This window comes from Silurus aristotelis, assembly GCF_946808225.1.
Source record: "Silurus aristotelis genome assembly, chromosome: 12".
Taxonomy (NCBI): domain Eukaryota; kingdom Metazoa; phylum Chordata; class Actinopteri; order Siluriformes; family Siluridae; genus Silurus; species Silurus aristotelis.
This window is the reverse complement of record NC_139585.1, coordinates 8916369-8932712: the sequence shown is the minus strand read 5'-3', so window position 1 is coordinate 8932712 and position 16344 is coordinate 8916369. Positions and strand designations below refer to the sequence as shown.

At 42.6% G+C, this 16344-nt stretch overlaps 1 protein-coding gene across 19 annotated transcripts in view; it reads left to right on the top strand.

The window, feature by feature from the left end:
- Positions 1-16344, top strand: part of ebf3a (EBF transcription factor 3a) — a 93981-nt gene that overhangs the window by 45393 nt on the left and 32244 nt on the right. For 10 of the 19 annotated variants that reach the window (XM_083556536.1, XM_083556532.1, XM_083556542.1 and 7 more), the window contains exons 7-8: positions 12533-12614; positions 15821-15938. In XM_083556536.1, coding sequence (XP_083412662.1) covers positions 12533-12614; positions 15821-15938 — 200 coding nt within the window. Of the gene's footprint in view, positions 1-12532; positions 12615-15820; positions 15966-16344 lie in introns of all 19 variants that reach the window. The other 9 variants (XM_083556534.1, XM_083556529.1, XM_083556539.1 and 6 more) reach the window with 1 other exon arrangement.

The following is a 16344-nucleotide window of genomic DNA, read 5'->3' as shown; positions in this document are numbered from 1 at the left end:
AGCTATGTGAGCGTTCATGGATTTAGCCAACAGCTGTCTAGGAGACTGTATTATTCAAATTCCACCTCCTTTTTTTGCTAAAAGGTAGTTCTTAGAAATAAAAAATGGCAAACAAACAAATAATTAAATAAATAAAACACAACAAAATTGGGAGTGGGGGGGGGGGGGGAGTGGATCATTTTGGAAGCAGAAAAGCATGAAAAAGAATGCACGTCGTGTTTACTTGTGAGAAAATGAGTGGAGGCAGGTGAAAAATATCTGTCTGTACTTGTTTGGATTTAAGACCCGCAAATTTACACCTTATTTCAATTTGGCTGCGCGAGCGAACAAGTGCAAATAGCTTATTGGGAAGGAGATTAATGCAAGGGAGCTGGAGAGGGCGCGGAAATCCGACAGGGCTGACTTGTACCATCATGTAAGCGTAATGACTATCACGCTGAATCGGTTGCCAGAGCTCACACCAGCTTAACATGGGAGGAAATTCGCCTCTCTCTGTCTGTCTCTCCCTCTCTCTCTCCCTCTTTCTCCGACTTTGTGTGTGTGTATGTGTGTGAGAGCCTTAGCAGTAATGCAGTCTTACCCTGTGACTAAATTTTATAGTTCATGAAGCATATTAGTGTCTGACTGTATCGTCGCCTCATTCAAACGGCTATTTCAATTTTACATGCACATTTTTCATGAAGATAAATATGCCACGCGTCATAATTTCCCTGAAGTAAATATTACAGGATTATTAGGCGAGTACGGTGCAGGGTCAGGGCGAATATGGAGGGGGGCTGACAATGACACTTTTTTCATTTGTATGGTAAGTGGCGGACCTTGTGGCCTATCAGGTAGCAAATTGAATGTTTAATCTGAGTGCATGCAGATGGGGCTTTGGCTCACCTCGGCAAAGAGAGAGAGAGAGAGAGAGAGAGAGAGAGAGAGACATGTCGTAGTAAATTGAGAGTTCTAATGTGGTTAGGAAAAAAGCTGACGTCTCGCCTGTCAAGGCCAATGCTGTAACCTCACCGGAGCTTTGTCAAAACACAGAGGAGCGTCACTGGAGGAAAAATATGCAACAATTTATATTTACTATTAGATAACCGCCTGTCTGCTAAATACTGGCGAATGTGTTCCGATAGACCTGCTCAGTGGAACAGAACGGATTGTTAAGAGCAAGTAGGATGGAGACTCCTCCGCTCCCAAAGGTGTCAGCATGGCCGTGTATCACAGCATCCCATCCTGCGTTATTTCATTCACAAGCACAAGCGCCTCACATATCACAGCCTACTCGTGTTTACCTGATGCGAGTTTGTCAGCATTTGGGAGCTACACTAGCAAGCTCGGATGTGTGCATTAGGGTGAAATATAAAGCTATATCATACGTCGGGTCCCCAAGGTCATTAGGCGAGTATATCTGGAGAATATCTGCATTCAGCTGTGATGTTTTTGCTGAAATCGTCGTTTCTCAGAGTTCACTAATACCCACTAGGGATGAATGCAAGAGCCTGCGCATCAACAAATCCAGCGTCTAAACACGGGTGGAAAAATGGCCCAAATAATTGGCTTTTTTTGTCATCTCAATGTGAATCATTAGAAAGACACTCAATTACAAGGTTTATTTTTTCCCCTGGCTTGTTAGCATTTTTTATTTATTAATACACTTTTTTTTTTCCTTCCTCTTCCTTCATCAACATATCTCTCTGAGTGCGTTTGATAGCTCATAGCTGGGGGTGAAGCGACATCTTGTTCCTCTCTATCCCTCGCACTGTTTTTTTTCTCTTCTCATCCCTCCATCCGAGGCCCGGCCTGGGGAATCGCATGGCAAATGAGGGCATGTTAATTTAGCCAAAGGTTCTGTTGTATATTAATTTAAGTCGCGATTCTCCGCCAGTGCAAGATGACACCGGCAGCATTTTGATTAAGGATTTTATACTTGAAGAAATTTTCATTATCCGAGCCGCTCGGCGCCTGCCACCTTATGGGTTGGGAATGACGACCCGGCAATGAGCGCAAGAGGAGGGATAAATGCTCCTGTATTGAATCTCGGCCCCATGCCGGATCCCCCACTTACAGGAGCAATTAATGAGGTCTCTTCCTCCGGGGACACCCAGGCCTGCTCATGGTGGAACACTACCATTGTACATAGGTAACACGATTTGGATTTTTCTTCTTGAACTCACACACTCTGATCTCTCGGTCTGATTAGTGCAACTCATCTTTTGTGATTCTGATGAATGACCTACTTTATTAGGAGATGGATATAAAAAGAGCATCGGTCAGCTGTGCTCTTCGACTTTTCTTTTCTCATATCTCTCTTTGTGAACAGTTTGGGACAATTTGTTTTTATTTGTTTTGTTTCCTTTTTCGAGGCAATGAAACACTGATGAGTTTTAAAGCCCCCTAGTGGCAGACAGTGGTCTCGTTTTTGTGTTGCTGGGAAAATGATTCTCCCTCCGGCTTCCGGGCTGTAAAACCACAGAATGAGTGCGAGATGCTTTAATAACCCCCAGATCATCGCCCCTGAACCCTGCCTCTAGTCTTTGAGCCCCCCTGAAGCAGCCAATCTCCATGTATGCTGACACACTCGTGTATGTAAGACAGCGCCTACCCACACTAACACTGTCTTCTCACGGCACCTCAGCTGCTTTTCAGCAAAATTACCCTGACATTTCTCTGTTCCTTCTGTGGAGAGATTTTTTTTCCCCTGCCTTCGGGTAAGTGTGTGCTTTTCCTCTTTCTGTAAAGAATGATGCTTGCATGTCGGCACGGCAAGCAAGAACATCCTTATTATTTGTAGATACCCTCTTTGAAAGCTTCAGTGTCCCAGACAGGCGAGGCAAAGCAGCGGTGTCAGTTATGCAGGGAAGAGCCATCAGGAAAGCGGCAGCTTTGGAAGACATGCCTCCTATTGCATTTGTCTCACTGTCGCATGTTCACTGTACATCAGGCGACAGATCCCACTCTGCTAACACAAGCTTCTACTGTCATTCTCTCTCTCTCTCTCTCTCTCTCTGTAGTTCTGTCGCTCTCCTATACTACCTCTTTTAATCACTTTGAAACTTGAAATGCTATATTTTTCTTTGATGCCACCTTTGGCATATTGTGAACTACGTATCCTTATACACGTTTCTGAGTTCTCCCAAGCATTCTGTGTACTTGTTTTTGAGCATAACTCCACTGTTCCTCACAAAAACAAATTGCCCATTTGTTTTTTTAGTTTTTTTGCATTTTCATTCTTCATTAATGAGCATTTTATTTTTAGTCATGGCCTCTGTGAATTCTGAGTAGGGTACGAGACCTAACCCTCACCCTTCCTGATTTGATGCCAGTTCATCTCATGGCACTATCCATGCAAACTTTCACACACTTATTCACATCCATGGGCTCATTTCACGTACTGGGTATGTTTTGAGTAAAAAATCCACAAAGACATGATGAGAAAATGCATGAAAATGGTAACCCAGGACCTCTGGACTGAACCGGGCATCCTGGAGCTGTACTACAGTATTAGATCATTTTAATGGTTTTATACTGTATGGCAACTTGGAAAAAAGTGTAACAATTTAAAGGACTAAATTTGTACAAAAAAAGTTTGTAAAAAGAAATTAGTGAAAGGAATAGGTATAGCGTTTATACCATATCTTAAATTTTAATTTGAAAACTTAATCAAACACTGAAAGTTTAAAAACTGATTAACCTGCCGCTAAAGCTACCCATTGTGCTAGTTATACTGTTGCACTGACTTGTGCAAGATATCAGTGTGTGATCATGTTTTTTTTTTTTTTTTTTTTCGTGAGTGTCCATTTCTGTGTGTGCGTTCTTGTGTGTGCGCTGAGATAAAAAAAAAAAAAAGGTCTCTCCTGATGCATTTTCCCACCATGATGGAAATCCTCACTTCATTCAGTGCACAGAGGCCTGCTTGTGTGGCTCTGATGTCATAGCCCTGACCTGCTCCAGGAGCACAAAAGCTAAGGTATCACTGGCTGGGCCCACACAATACCTATTCACACAGGCCGCCTTGCTTCTGCGAGTCCCGTGAACAATGTTATTTTTTGTTTCTGCATTATAAAGCTGGACTTTTGCAGGAAACCTAACAGACAAAACCTTTATCAGACGATGCTTTGGGCAAGTAGGCTTCTAGTCTAATCCGCTTCCATTAGCCTTTCACTATGTTTGTGTGTGCGTATGCGTGCGTGTGTGCGTGCGTGCGTGCGTACTCTGTTCACTCTCCTCTTCCTCTAGTTTTTTGGCGGGACAAGTAGAGCATATTCACAGGGTCAAAAGGAAAACAGATTCAGTTTTGGTCTCTCACATAGGAAGGAAGAGGATGAAGAAAAACACAGCAGGTTATGGAATACTTGAGAGTTGAAGAGCAATGAAAGTCTTCGACCTTCCCGTTGAAAGATACGTGCCGTAAAAATGAATGTGAGGATAAAAAACAATTATAGTGCTGAGATCTTTGTGGTGGGTCTGCACTTTTTTTGTTTTTTTGTTGGACAGGACATGGAGAAGTGCGATTCTCTTCTGCCGTGACAAGCGAAACAGTGTCAGGTTAACCTGCAATATATTTGCTTATTAGACTTCTCTGGATTTCAGTCAACAATATGAAAGCAGTCACGGCCCCTAGCCCTTCCATGTATAAGCACACTGTGTGTGTTTGTGTGTGTGTGTGTGTGTGTGTGTGTGTGTGTGTGTGTGTGTGTGTGTGTGTGTGTGTGTGTGTGTGTGTGATTCATTCCAGAGCAGTTTTAGTCCTCATAAAATATTCATTTTGGTTGTGCAGGGCTCTGTAATTGCCATCTCTCAGGCTGAATAATTTATATCGCGCACAGACTGACAAAGCTCTGCCATACGGCACTAGATGAATCAGAAACAAGGATCTCTGCTGCCAGTCGCATTATTGTTGCACAAAATATGGCACTCACGTCATCTCCGGACGCCGCCGCTCCTAATCCTGCTTCTCTTCATTTGCCATTTCTCGCCCTCGTCCTCTTCTCGACGTCTCGGCCGTGGCCTCTTGCTCTCTCTCTCTCTCTCTCTCTCTCTCTCTCTCTCTCTCTCTCTCTCTCTCTCTCTCTCTCTCTCTCTCTCTCTCTCTCTCTCTGTTGTTTTAGCTTTCAAATTTTGCTTGGAAAATGACCCCTTTTGTCATCCTCATCAACATCTGGCTTTCTCTATCTCAATTTTAGACACACACACACACATACACACACACACACACACACACACACACACACACACACACACACACACACACACACACACACACACACACAACAGATAGATGGACAATTAAAACACATTTAACAACACGGAACACAATAACATCCTTTCTCTTTGAATTTCTCTGAAGGTCTACTTTTTTCCTTTATATATCCTTCTATTCATGATCTTTGTATACATTATCCAGTATAAATAAATTATAAATATTATCAAACTTGAAAACAAAAACCATAAAGCAATTCATATATGATTTTGTTCGAACAGAGGTTTTCGAATTTATAAAAAGAAGTTTGTAGAAGTTAGAAGGTACGAATGCCAACGCTAAAATCACTGGCTCAAACCATAACTTTTGAAACGTGTGCAATAGGTTACATTCTAGAACCTAAAAAAAAGCTCCTGATTTGTTTAAAACACAGCAGCAACCCGACCCAAGCGAGCTTCCACCAACTTCTATTAATTCCTAATAGAAATCCATTAGTGCACATTGTTTAGTGTACTTATCCTACAGCCAAGTGCTACCTTAGTTACTTTATTTACATGTAGCCTCCGTGGATGTGTTTAAACTCGTGACTTTGCATTGACTCTCTCTCTCTGGCGCTCTGGTTGATGTGTGGGAGTTGTGACACAGAGGCGATGCTCTAGTCATTAGGCTGGATAACGTGTGCTAAAACCAATAATTGCCACCCTGAACTGGACCTGCATTAATCATTTATAATGTTTTAATATGTTTTTAATCAGCATCTCCCAGACCACACAGCCCAGACTTCAGGCAGGTCATACATTAGCATGTTTGTGTGTGAAGAACTGTGTGAGTGTGAGTCTGTGTGTGTGTGTGTGTGTGTGTGTGTGTGTGTGTGTGTGTGTGTGTGTGTGTGTGTGTGTGTGTGTGCATAGCCTTGGCCTGATTTGAAATGTATTTTTCCCTTCCCTCTCCTTCCTGTCTTTAATTAATAATTAAAATCGGCAAAGATGACAGTTCCTAATTAGGGCCATCCTAATAAAAAGAAAATCTGTAAGGGAATGAATGTTGGATGAGAGAAGAAGAAAGAGAGGAAAAGAGAGAAGAAGGAGGGAGAGAAGGAGAAGAGGGAGCAAGAGGGATGATGACAAGGTGAGGCTGAAATAGGGAAGTGCAGAAGTGTCAAAAACCTTATATGCTATATATATACAGTATATATGTGTGTGTGTGTGTGTGTCCATGTGCAATAGATTTAGACATATTTTGCAGTATATATGTGTGTGTGTGTGTGTGTGTCCATGTGCAATAGATTTAGACATATTTTGCTATGTCAGCTAAACATGCAAGCACCTCTGGCCATGTGTGGCTTGGTTCTCGTCGTAGGGAAACTCGAGCCACTGTGGCCCACATCAAGTGGTGGTGAAGCAAGCGAAGAGGTCAAAAAAGCAAGGAAGGAGGAGGGCATGCACGGATTTACAACAATGACTCTTCATAAAAGCCCCCCGTGCTAAACTGCCTTATGAACAAGGCAGAAAGAAAGAAAGGGAGGGGAGGGAAACGAGGGAGTGTGTGACCCCCCAGAGTGTAGGCAATAAGTCAGCTGGAGAGATCTCCCCATGACTTCTGTGATGGAGCATACACACTGTGATCAGCTCTCAGGTAAACACAAAGAGGAGGTGTGGAGCAAGGGAGAGGAGAAATAGACAGAGAGAGAGAGGGAAAGAGGGAGAGAGGGATGAGAGCATGGAGGATGGGTAGATGGAGAGAGATTTAATGAGGCCACAGTCGAAGACAAAATGGCTGCTGATTGACAGGACCAGTGATGCGCTCGGGGAATGATGTCAAAGGCATGTTCCACATTAGGAGTGAGGGACGAGAGGAAAGGAAAGAGGGAATGGAAGGAGAGAGAGGGAGAGAGCGAGCAAAAGAGAGAGAAGAAGAAGAGTAGAAGGAGGAGTGGAAGGAATGGCTATAGTTGTATATTCCAGAGTTGTTCAGGTAAAGGCGTATTCTGCCTGAGGGCAGCAGGGATTGCTCTACACACACACACACACACACACACACACACACACACACACACACACACACACACACACACACACACACACACCTATACATACACACATATACACATTTGATGCAACACAGCTCACATACTATATTTATTACCACATGAGGATACAGTGTCGTTTAACACCAAGCATACATATTTCACAGATTTCAAACATAAAATGAATATTAATACATGATAACACGTCCTCTGGTCAAATAATCTTGCGTTACAAAGCAGAAAGTAAAAAAGGAAGTCAATGCAGCTGAAACTTAGCACCACAAATTCACAACTGTCAAAGAATGAGCCTTTAGGCCAGACTGAGGTAATTTTTTTGTCTTCTATTAAAAACAAAAATGCTAATTGCTCCGCATTTCTCAATATATTTCTCAATTTATATATTAACTAGCTAGCTAGCAAATATTACTGCTAAATTCTCTTCAATATTCTGTCACACATAAATTGGGCATAAAAGTCAGATTTTTCCTTCACTTCAGGAGTAAAAATCTAGTTTATTTAGTTAGCAAGCTGACAGGGACAAGCGACAATGAAATTGTTAGCCATCATGTTTGCTAACTTGTGTATGTGTGTGTCACTGTAGTTAGCTATAAGGCTGTTTGATTCCAAGCGTTCATGTGTGTGCGTGTGTGTGTGATAGGTGGGAATGAGCGGGTGTATTAAAAGCCTGCAGCAATGCCATCGGGAGCGACGCCCTTGTGGGGCACACAGGAGGGCGAGAGCGTGAAAAGAGGGAGTGAGAAAAGAAAGAAGGAAAGAAGGACAGCTCACAATGGGCCATCTGGTTCCTGTAGAGAACGCTTGTAACCCCAGCCATGATGTCATGACACACACACGCACACACACACACACACACGGATACACATGCATATAATCCAAGAAAAAAAAGCACACACAACCTCACAGATCTGAATGTGCAAAAGCATGTGTGAAACTTTTTGGATCTGCAAAACCCATTCACAAAAGCACGAAAGACAAGCATCTCTTTCAGGAAGCTGTGTATAGTGAAACGCTCGGTGAAGGAGGAGGACGTGTGAGACAAGACTGTGATGAAATAAGATTTTTATCTGCTCTTGTATTGAGTGTATCCCAGCGTCTGGGTCAGGAGTCATGCGAAGTTAGTCATGTATAGCAGGGAGCTTGTTACACATGCGTGTGTGTGTGTGTGTGTGTGTGTGTGTGTGTGTGTGTGTGTGTGTGTGTGTGTGTGTGTGTGTGTGTGTTTGTCTGGCTGGCTGGGGTCTGATCAGCTAGAGTTGCTGGATGATCAATACTCAGTGCAGACCCACAGCTGTGGCCCAGCTCTTAACGTCACACCAGCAATTAGTGCTCATACTGACCACACACACATACACACACACAAACCCATCTGCCATTGTATTTCTTTACCGGCCTTTGCATGTACTCATCTGTCTTGGGAAATGCCCGAAAAAGGAAAGCCTTTTTTTTCACTTGTCCATGGTTTTTATAGAGCAGTATGACACAATAACTACACAACAGCACAAACACAAACAGTCACATTATATTTACACTGTTTTTTTTTCTCTTTTACTTCAGGACAAAATAAATCGGAATACTTGTAAACGTACAAATTATAGAAAGGATAGCAATAATAATAAGAGAAAGATCTAAGAAGAGAAGAAACTTCAGAACAGCTTTGACCACGGTGTAACTCTTTAAGATTGAAAACTCAAGTTTTAGGACATTTTCAATGTGAACAGTACGTCTACAAGAGACAGAGTAAGAGTAACAGACATTTTCTTTTGGCTGAAGGCCTGATAATAATACACTGATGGTGTTGCTTAAGATAAGAGAGTCTTGCATAAGAGCTGGAGTGTGTGCACGTTTCTTCTTTTTGCTCTCAATTACCTTGACCCTTTGAAGCCAAAGTATTTTCAAATGATAAGTCTTCTTGTCTCTGTGTGTGCCACCTCAGCTCTGGCACTAATCACCTCATAATGATTCGGCCCCTCTGGTCAGAGAGAGTGAGAGAGACAGAAAGAGAGAGGGAGAGGAAGGAAAAGTTATATTAATTACCCTGTGCTGGCCAGCCTGACCGTTTTTATCACTGATTTGTCCTCACTGCAGTTGTGACCCAGGATAAAAGTGAAAGCAAATGCCTCTGATAGTCTGGAGAAGAGCGATGGAGGGAATGAGCAGGCATTAGAGCAATGGAGGCATTGAGTAAAAGGCTGAGAGATGTGTAGAGGCCTCCGACGTGAAATGAAACATGTCTGCTATGCTTTTCTCTCTCTCTCTCAATCTCTCTCTCTCTCTCTCTCTCTCTCAATCTCTCTCTCTCTCTCTCTCAATCTCTCTCTCTCTCTCTCTCTCTCTCTCTCTCTCTCTCTCTCTCTCTCTCTATCTGACAAACCGAAATGGCATCTTGCGTAATTGATAACTGCCTTGTCCAATTATTTTGCTCATAACAATACACAGTGGCCCCTCACACACGCTTTAGCCATGTTGTAATTAGCCATGCTAATATCCCTTTTATTGGCCTTAATATTGCCCGACGCCTCGCTGCCATCCAAGGGCCACCAGGGCCCCTTGTCCTGTCACGAATGCTGATTATTGAGAAGGATAGCTTTAATCAAACCTAATTGCGGTTAATTTTTTTCCCCCTCCCCTCCCTCGCGCTCTGCATTGCCAGCGTCTAATGCTACCGACTCCTTGATATTCCATTAAATTACAGTTTAACGGCTTCCTTTGTTTCTGATGCTGCCCCGAGAACGCGAGGTTCTGTATTCGTTTAGAAAGACGGGAGCGAGGGAGAGAGAAAGCAAGCAACGCAGGGTCATAATTGCTCGCTTGCTCACAAAGGAGCAATTTCCTCAATCCCCACGTAGAATTGAAATGGCTCCTAATTCAGCCGATATTACGCGGAGTTGTGGACTGAGGCCCGAGATGATTTTCATTAGATAGCACAACAGCTTTGGTTAATCAACTGCTGAGAACGAAGCAGACAAACAGACAGCAGTTATACAAAGCCCTAATGAGGCCTTATTATGTGTAGCTGTGCGGATACGTTCATATAAATCACTAAATATATGCATATATATATGTGTGTGTGTGTGTGTGTGTGTGTGTGTGTGTGTGTGTGTGTGTGTGTGTGTGTGTGTGTAAATCTATAATTAAAAATACCAGAAAAACAGGACTACACCATATATATATAAAATACTTTTTAATTATTATTATTAATCAGTAATAGTATAAAATAAATGTGTAGTTGCAGAATAGTTAGGTATGCATATACATCATTAGTTGATGAACGGTTAATAGTTGAAATGATCACAGAACAAAAAAAAACATTTTTATATTTTATTTTATTATTTGCTGACTACAGGATATAATATCAGCCCCTTTGTTCAACAGACATGTCAGTACTTAGGGTATAGTGACAGTGATTATAAACTGCCTTGGTATAATTTTGTAATATTTTTTTTTCATGTGGGTGACATTTAGTATTTTTTTGCGTAGATGTTCTCCACATGATTGTTATTTCCACTGTTACATCTCTGAAGTTGGTAAAGGTGCATGTGTGTGGATATGTGTGCAGCTCTGTGTGTGTGTGTGTGTGTGTGTGTGTGTGTGTGTGTGTGTGTGTGTGTGTGTGTGTGAGAGTGTGAGTGAGTCAGGCTGTTTGTTTGTTGTCTGGCACAGGGAGCAAGTGAATGAGGGCCATGTTTCAGCCAAGATATGGCCTGATACCTGCTGTGGAAACATTACGACTCTATGGGGAAATAAGTATTGGGGTCTGAGAATTACAGCCCATAACACTCATCCTCCGAGCGACACGTCCGAAACACACTGGCCTGCGAGCGCTGGCCTGCACACACCACACAATTAAAGTTGAAGTTGCCATCATAAGAGTAGAGATTTTTACAGCCTCCCAGACAGCACTATGACCGCTTCCTTCCAAACCGTGGCTGCCGTTATGGCGTTTAGGTGACGGCCGTCAATAATTTTCCGACACCCTCCAAGGCCGCGTTTTCACTTTTTTAAAAAACTAACTTTTTGGTCATCTTTCCATCTTTATTTCCATTTATCTGTCTTTGTGCGCACTGTCAGGGTGAAGAGCTAGAATGTAAACAGATGAGGCCTGGGACGAGGAGAGGTGTTCAGGGTTACGGGGATCATTTCACATTGTGATTTATGGCCCCAGCCGCTGAGAGCTCGTCTGGTGTATGCCCCCTGACTCTCTTCTGTTTGCCCAGTGCCGTGCTGTACATGTGTTAACTCTACATGGCCACGCAATCAGCAATGCATGACATCGGCCTTGCATGGCACCGCTCTGGTTTCAGGCTAACCTGAGAGGTGGGGAAAGGCGGAGGCAAATATTTGTGCACATGGACATCCATATGTAAGACATCCAGCTTTGATATTCCTGCTGAACAAAGCATTGGTGTCATCTGAGATGAAGACGTGCCTGCAAAAGGGTCTTCTCCAAAATCTCTCTCTTGCTTTCTTTTTCTTCTTTGGAAGCTCTTGAAGAGATTAGACTTGAGGAAAAATACATGTGCAGACTAGAAGGATGTTGAGAGCCACTTCAACATTCACTTATTTATACAGATGCTCTATCTTACGTGCAGGTGTGTTACAGTGTGTGTGTGTGTGTGTGTGTGTGTGTGTGTGTGTTGGTGCCAGAGGGGATCCACCTTGACTTGTACACACACGTGACATTTGCGGAGCAGATTAGGTTGGCTGTAATTTGTGCTGTAATTGCTGGGCGCTGCTGGTCTGATGCATGGGCTTCGCTCTAATTGTCAGAGCGAGGTGGAAGTTTTCGTGGGCCGCTCTCACCTTGTTAAGTGCTCAAACGTCTCCTGATGATGAGAGGGGCTCAGGTGCACTCGTTTGCCTCCCTTTAATTACAGGATAGAGAGAAGGAGGGGGAGGAAAGGGAGATGGGGGGGCTATTGCAGAGTATCTGCCTACCTAGTGCGAGTGTGGACAGATGGGTTCTAATGGGAATTGTGGGATTTGTATGCATCAGACGGACAGACAGACAGTTTCTGTGAGACGTCCACTGGGAGGCTTTCCGAACAAAACACTGGCGATCATTACTGTTGAGCATGCTCTGTGCATGTGTGTGTGTGTTTGTGTGCTAAATGTTTGGGCTGTTTACAATTTATAACTGATGCGCTTACAACTTGTGGAGTTTTTGCCTATGCTGGGAAGTCCATATCTATTTTCCGTATTATCGATCAGTCCTCGTCTGAGTTTTGTCGAGGGTGTTTGGAGCTGGATTGATTGTCTAATGTGGATTTCTTTTCTCTTCTCTGATTCTTCTACAGATTCTTTTTGAAATTCTTCCTCAAGTGCAATCAGAACTGCCTGAAGAATGCAGGCAACCCACGAGACATGCGCAGGTTCCAGGTAATTCTCTTCCTCTCTCTCTTTTTCTCATACACATACACACACACCCACCCACATCTACGAATCCACAAAGGCCATTCTGAAATAAAAATAGGCTCCTGCATTCTATAGAGCAGGTATTGTAAAGCAGGTGGATAGGAGGGATGTGGAACCAGAGATGGCGTGGGAGAGTTCGTCTCTTGGGACAGGATGATTCAGCCCTTGGTATTGAACATACAAACCGTTCACTTGCTGTACCATCCTGCTCCATAATGCCCTCAACACCTAACAAATCCCCACCACTCAGACATTGTAACGCATTTATTTAAAACCGTATGCATGTTTCCAAGACAATTCTCTCGAATTTACACGAGGGTTACCAAAATAAAAATATACAAATATTTCCTCTATTTATTGCTAACAGAAGTTCACACACAAATAAAAGGCTTGTGAACGCATCTCGGCTCTTTCAAACTAAGACGGCTGACAAGACACCAAGTTAGTTTTGGATATAAAATGGCCTTCCGATTTAAATGGAACATATGTGTAAAAACAACAGGAGTATATGAGATACTACAGGATTAAAATGTATACAATGAGACCGAAGTGCTTTTTTTTTTACAGATTGCACACAGGATTTGTAACATACAGGCACATGTATATAAACAGAAATGTATTTGAATTTGAATTATGGTTAGTATTTTTACTATTTGCTCATATGCGATTCAATATCATCACTTTTGAAAGAATCATAATTTCTAGAATGTATACACACTTCATTTCTGTGGTGCCTTTAACTAAGAGGCATTCGGGATGTAGACGTATCTAGACTACAATAAACGAACAATAAATAAGATCACTATGCATTTCTGCGTAGTGTTTCTTTTTCATTTTTAAACATAAAGATGTATAACATGCAGGATTCCTGCATCATGCAATGCCAGTGGAGTTTTTTCAAATTTCATGCGCTGCAGGCCGAGTGGACGAGGGCTCGCCGATGATATTGATCCATGTGTCCAGAGCAGAAGGTCAGAGTCAGAGTGAGAAGAAGTGTCCTTTTGGACACTGTGGTGACTAAAAGAAACATCAGTCACCGCTGATGGCCCACCTGACTCTCATTCTCCCTCTCCCTCTCCCTCTCCCTCTCTCTCTCTCTCTCTCTCTCTCTCTCTTTCTAATCTTCTCTCCTCCTTGAAGGTTTTAACTGGTCTTAACAGGGCACCAGGGCCCTTGGTGTCTTCCCTGCTTGTTGCTGCCTCAGCAAAAAAAAAAAAAAAAAAAAAAGCAGAAGGGAGCGAAGGGAACCGTAATGATGACCTTCTGAACTGGAAGAACATCTTCGAAGACTGTCCCACATTCTCTAGTATTGCGTTCTGAGAAGCACTCAGTTATTTGGGTCACGCCTTCTATAGGAACATGATGAAGCCATTTATAACCAGAGCTTCTATCCCGGCTCTATATACGATTGTGACTTTTGACCCGAATTTTAGTGAGAGATACTTTTTTTCTATATGGTGCAGAATCTTTGTCCGCAATGTGCCACCGTTCGGTGCTTCTACTTTATTTCGGAGCACACACAGTCTTTTTCGCGAGCGATGTGGCTGTCTCTTCTTCTGACCGCTCCATGTTAAACTAAATGCCATCTCTAGAATAAATTTCACACATGTTCCGGCCGAAAAAGATCCTGTGTCAGGGTCGTGCTTCTGGTGCTTCACTCTGTTCCTCTGTCGCTACTCTTTTCCTCATCCCTCACTCGGGCAGGTGGGGGCCGGAGCACGGCCTATCCATCATCCGCCGTAGAGATACAGAGCCGGCGAGCGAGGGGGGATGTAAAGCTGCTCTGATGTTTATTCTGATGCTGATTTCCAGCTTTCTCACTCTATCTCTCCCCCTTTTCGCCTTCTTGTCTCCATTCAAATGCTAAACGCTCCCGTTCGTCAGATCAAGTGCCCCTGTCGAAGCCATGACTGTGAGCCAAACAGATAAAAAAATAGTGACCTTGCTAATTCACTGAAGAGTTTCCTTTTTTTTTTTTTGTCTTTCTTTTTTTTTCTCCTCAAGAGGCCCTCACCAGTCTCATTTATCTCTGCACTGACTCACACTGCCTCTAATGAGGGAAAACAACTAATCAATGTATCAATAGATCAATGCAGATGGGTAGCATTAGTGCTGTGAGGGCCACAGGCAATGTTTGAGACACTGTTAACGCCTGAAAGAGCAAACGAGAGCCTCTTCTCCTGTCTGTGTTCAAGCAAGTGGCAGATTAATGCTTAATTGGAGGTTCGTCAACGATCCCGAACAGGCACACGCAACCGCAAACACACAGACACACAAAAAAACCCTGTGTTTGAGTGACAGGTATTTGACAGACCTTTTCAAAAGAGGCTCTTTATATAAAGAACACTTAAACGCACTCAGCTAAGTGTATCCTTTTTATAGAAGGCAAAACTGCTCTTATCTACACAAAGGTTAATTGTAGCTCTCATGTGAGAAATTGAATCTTCTTTATAAAGCTCGCTGCATTGAAACCTCTTTTTTGGACGTACAGACCTTCGGAACGTCGTCTCCGGAAATCTAAAATGTTAAATAATTGTTTAATTGAATGAAGTGTCTGTAACACTGTGAGGAGGCACTCCATTAGTTATTTCTTTTTTCTTTTTTTTTTAAAAAGAATAATGAAATATTAAAAGACAAATGCCTCCCATGGGTGCATCACGACACTGAACGATGTTTATGAACCACATGCCGTGTGAAACTCGTATGTTGCAGATTTGAGGAGTGAACACCTTTTTCCAGGGAAAATTAATTAATAATCATTATCATCTTCTAAAATCTGATCTTTGGTCCCTTAAGCTGGGTAGCTGCTGACTCGGGGGTTTATTTGACACCGCCGTGAAAGCAGCTGTTTGCTGATTGGTAGAGTGTGATTTATTTTTTTTAATAAGATGATCTCTGTGGCAGAAAAAAAGGTCTCCATGTCACCCCTCCTCTTGATTCCTGCCACTCTGTAGGCAAGTAAACAATAGCTAGCTAGTCACTTGTGGTTATTAGTTGCTCTGTTAAAAAAACATGCAAATTTCATTCTGAATTTCCCAAAGCTCTCATTGGTGCGATAAAAGGTCAAACATTCTCAAAACAATAACTTCCTATTTATACAACTAAAATGAACTCCAGAGAAACACATCTATGCTATTAATAACCCTCCATCCACTCTCCTCTCTCCGCAGGTCGTTATATCGACGACGGTTAACGTGGATGGTCATGTGTTGGCCGTCTCGGACAACATGTTCGTTCATAACAACTCCAAACATGGGCGCCGTGCTCGGCGCCTTGACCCCTCTGAAGGTACGGCCCCTCCTTATCTGGAGAATGGTAGGCACATTTTACATGAACTTATTATTTGAAGCACTTCTTCAACTTCCCCCTTTTCTCCTTTCTCTTCCCTTATTTCTTTCATTATTCCTTCCATCCTCTCTTTTTTTCTTTTCCTGAGCTTCTTAGAGTGTAGTGTAGAGGCTCAATGAGGACTAGATTAGTTTAAAGTAATCCTTTTCTTCCCTTCTTTCATACACGCTTACAAATGTAGATCACATGGGTTAGTTTTCATTTTCTTATGTTGCTACCTGCTTCCTCCAACTTTATTATTATTAATATTATTAATATTATTGTATGTTTAATGAATGATGTTGGGCCACGTCTAAGTTTAAAGGTGACAAAAGATTCATGCTCTAAAAAAACGGAACTTTTCCCC